The sequence below is a fragment of the Protobothrops mucrosquamatus genome, unplaced genomic scaffold, assembly GCF_001527695.2.
Source record: "Protobothrops mucrosquamatus isolate PMUCROS unplaced genomic scaffold, P.Mucros_1.0 scaffold253, whole genome shotgun sequence".
NCBI lineage: Eukaryota > Metazoa > Chordata > Lepidosauria > Squamata > Viperidae > Protobothrops > Protobothrops mucrosquamatus.
The window spans coordinates 33,896-37,553 of record NW_015386601.1 but is presented as its reverse complement, the minus strand read 5'-3'; the positions used below and the strand labels follow the sequence as shown (position 1 = coordinate 37,553).

General features: G+C 43.3%; 1 protein-coding gene across 1 annotated transcript in view; it reads left to right on the top strand.

Annotated features, from left to right (window-relative positions):
- PTH2R (parathyroid hormone 2 receptor) overlaps positions 1–2,544 on the top strand; it is a 39,524-nt gene extending 36,980 nt beyond the window's left edge. Inside the window, exon 13 of the mRNA XM_015814463.1 lies at positions 2,164–2,544. Within this exon, the coding sequence (XP_015669949.1) occupies positions 2,164–2,544 (381 nt within the window). The remainder of the gene's footprint in view (positions 1–2,163) is intronic.
- The last annotated feature ends 1,114 nt before the right edge of the window (positions 2,545–3,658 follow it).

Genomic DNA, 3,658 nt, shown 5'->3' with positions numbered 1-3,658 from the left:
TCTGTTGTTAAAGTGTTCAGTTTTGGCGATAGTTCTGGTCTTTTTAAAGTCAATTTTATGTCCTGTGGCTTTAAGGTGTTGGACCAGGGAAGAAGTTGGTTCCTCTTTTCTGACTGAGTTCTTGTGTTCTTCAATGCGTGCATTTATTCTTCTGTTGGTTTGTCCGATGTATGTGGTGGGGCAGTCGGTGCATGGGATTGAAGAACACAAGAACTCAGTCAGAAAAGAGGAACCAACTTCTTCCCTGGTCCAACACCTTAAAGCCACAGGACATAAAATTGACTTTAAAAAGACCAGAACTATCGCCAAAACTGAACACTTTAACAACAGAATAACAGATTAATGTCAACTGGAACTTTCTCTGCATGAGAGGGAGATTATATGGGTTGCCCTGACTCTTAGCATTTATTTATGATTATATACCCAATGAAATGTTGTCATGGAATGTGATAGCATGGTTTGTAAGTCAGGTACTATTGGATCCTGCTTTACAAAAAAAAATAAGTAATCAAAGGTGAATGATGTCCATCTTAACTGAATGGTCAAGTGTAATAATAAGTGGGAAGCAAAAGTATGCATCAGAATCTTGCTTATGATTCAGCTTTCCCTTTTAATATACTTGGCTAATTATCTCTTCAGATTTATTTTTGGTATAGAAAGGAAGTTGAGAGGTCTGACTAATACATTAAGTATCAGTCATAGTATTTGCACAGAATACAAAAATTTATTATTTTGAAGACTTGTAATTTTTCACAGTCACTAGAACCAGTGTGCACATGTAACTTTTATTCTGGAACATCTCTTGTTTTGCTTAAAATCAATTCAAATCTTATGATAATGGGAATAGAATTGAAACTAATTCTATCACCAAAGCTTGTGCTCTTAATGACTCCTTCTTTTCCCATGATATATGCTGTACTACTGCTGCTCCATATCCTTTTAGCCGTAGTCCCCTACTCACTACCTACTACTTATTTTTAATTATAATATATTTATTATAAGGTTGAACAATGGGCCCTATCCAACAAAATGAGTTTCAAGGTGGAGAAAAGCAAAGATTTACATTTAGGCAGGAAAAATCAAAGGTACAAGTACAGATTAGGTGAGACTTGGCTTAAAAACAATAACTGTGAGAGGGACCTTGGATTCCTAGTGGACAATCACTTGACTATGAGCCAGCAGTGTGCAACAGCAGCCAAAAAAGCTAATACAATCCTGGGTTGTATAAACAGAGGCATAGAATCAAGATCACGCAAAGTATTAGTACCGCTTTATAAAACCCTAGTAAGACCATACCTGGAATACTGCAGCCAATTTTGGTCACCATATCACAAAAATGATGTTCAGAGTTTGGAAAAAATTCAGAGAAGATAATCAAAGGCCTGGAAACTAAAACATACGAAGAACGGCTGCGGGACTTGGGTTTGGCTAGTCTAAAGAAAAGAAGAAATAGGGGAGACATGATATCAGTGTTCTAGTATTTGAGAGGCTGCCACAAAGAAGATGGGGTCATGTTATTCACCAAAGCACCAGAGGGCAGGACAAGAAACAATAGTTGGAAACTGATCAAAGAGAGAAGCAACCTGGAATTAAGGAGAAACTTCCTGACAGTGAGGGCAATTAACCAGTGGAACAGCTTGCCTTCAGAAATCGTGGGCGCTCCATCACTGGAGATTTTTAAGAAGAGGCTAGGCTAGACAGTCACTTGTCTGAGATGGTATAGGTTCTCCTGCTTGAGCAGGGGGCTGGACTAGAAGACCTCCAAGGTCCCTTCCAGCTTCTATTCTATTCTATTCTATTCGTATCCCATCTTTCCTCTACAGACGTGGTCAGTAAATATATACTGTAGGGATAGCCCTCTTCCAATTCATCCACAACAATAACTCTGTGGGATTATTGGCCAAGTGATAGTAACTGATCTAAGATCATCCAGATAATATTTTGGTTGAGGGAAAACCTGAATCTGGATTTCTTTAGTTCCAATTCAATACCTTAAACAGTGTACTACATAGCAAACTATAAATTCCTGTGGAAGAGTATAGTATATTCAGTTATAAATATACTATTAAAGGAAAAGCTTAATTCTAAGTGAAGGTGAGATAAGCTGTTCAAAACATTGGCTTCTTCCTGGCATTTTGATCTGGACATTTTCTATTTCCTTAGGTGCAAGCTGAGCTCAAGAAGACATGGGCTAAATGGAACGTGGCCACAGACTGGAAGAGGACTGTTCCTTGTGGGAATTCTCACTGTGGTTCTGTCCTCACTAACATGACCCAGAGCACCAGCAGCCAGGCTCAGATAGGTGCCAGCTCCCGCATGAGGCTGGTTTCCAGCAAGGCATGCAGGAATGGCACAGGGCAGAACGATGCCCATATACATTTGCCTGGGTATGTTAGGAGCAACTCTGAACATGAATGCATGCCCCAGTGGGCTCAGGAAGAGGCTGATGAAGAGGAAGAGAAGAGGCTGGATGGCATTTCTCTCAACAAACCTTCTAGACTTCAGAACAATCATGCAAATTTTCTCAAGGTGGAAGCGAACTAAATGGAAATAGAGGCAGCACTTTAGAAACTGGGGTGCAGGCAAAGGATTAAAAAGGTGAAAAGGGGCGTTGTCTTACCTGAATGCCTTTTCTCAGCATGATGATGGAGAATTCACTCCCTCCCTTAGGGTCTGTAGGATCCGTCTGGGCCTGGGTCCCGCTAGATGACAATGCGTGTGTCAGTACCTTGCGACCAAATGAGGCATTGGAAGATGCATATTTATCGATCTTATAGTGATGGACAAAGGACGAGGGTGAAGACCAGACCGCCGCCCTGCAGATCTCCCCTATGGTTGCCCGAGTTGCATAAGCCGCTGAGGTAGCAGCGCCCCGGGTAGAGTGTGCTGTTATATGCCTGGGGACCGGCAAAGATAGACTTTGGTATGCAAGGGCAATGCAGGACTTAATCCATCTACCTATTGTGGATGAGGATACCTTCTGTCCCAAGGACGAAGGTTGAAAGGAGATAAACATTGCCTCAGACCTATGGAAAGCCGAGGTCCGGTTTATGTAACATAGTAGGGCCCTGCGAACGTCATTGGACGGGTTAGGACAGAAGTCTGGTAGAACCATCTCCTGTGATCTGTGGTACAGGGAGTTCACCTTGGGAAGAAAGGAAGGGTCAAGTCGGAGGATAACCCTGTCTGCATGGAACACACACAAGTCTTTGTTGACCGACAGGGCGGCCAGCTCCGAGATCCTTCTGGCTGAGGTGATCACAACTAGGAATGCCACCTTCATGGACAATAGTTTAAGGGAACATGAGTCTATATGTTCAAATGGTGATGAGGCGAGTGCCTGTTGACGTGTGCCTTGGCTGCGATGTTGTCGATAAGTACCAGGACATGTTGTCCCGCTACTATGTCCTTGAATTGTCGTAGGGCCAGGCGAATGGCCCTGAGCTCTAGCCAGTTTATACTGTTCTTTAATTCTTCCTGAGTTCACTGACCTTGGGCCCAGTGTGACTTGAGGTGGGCTCCCCAGCCGAACAGACTGGCGTCCATGGTAAGGGTGATCTTGGCTGGTTCTTTGAATTCTGAGCCCCTCGCCAAGGCTGGGGAGGCCCACCATCGAAGGGAGTTCAACGCCTTTCGCGGAACTCGAACCTTCTGGGTG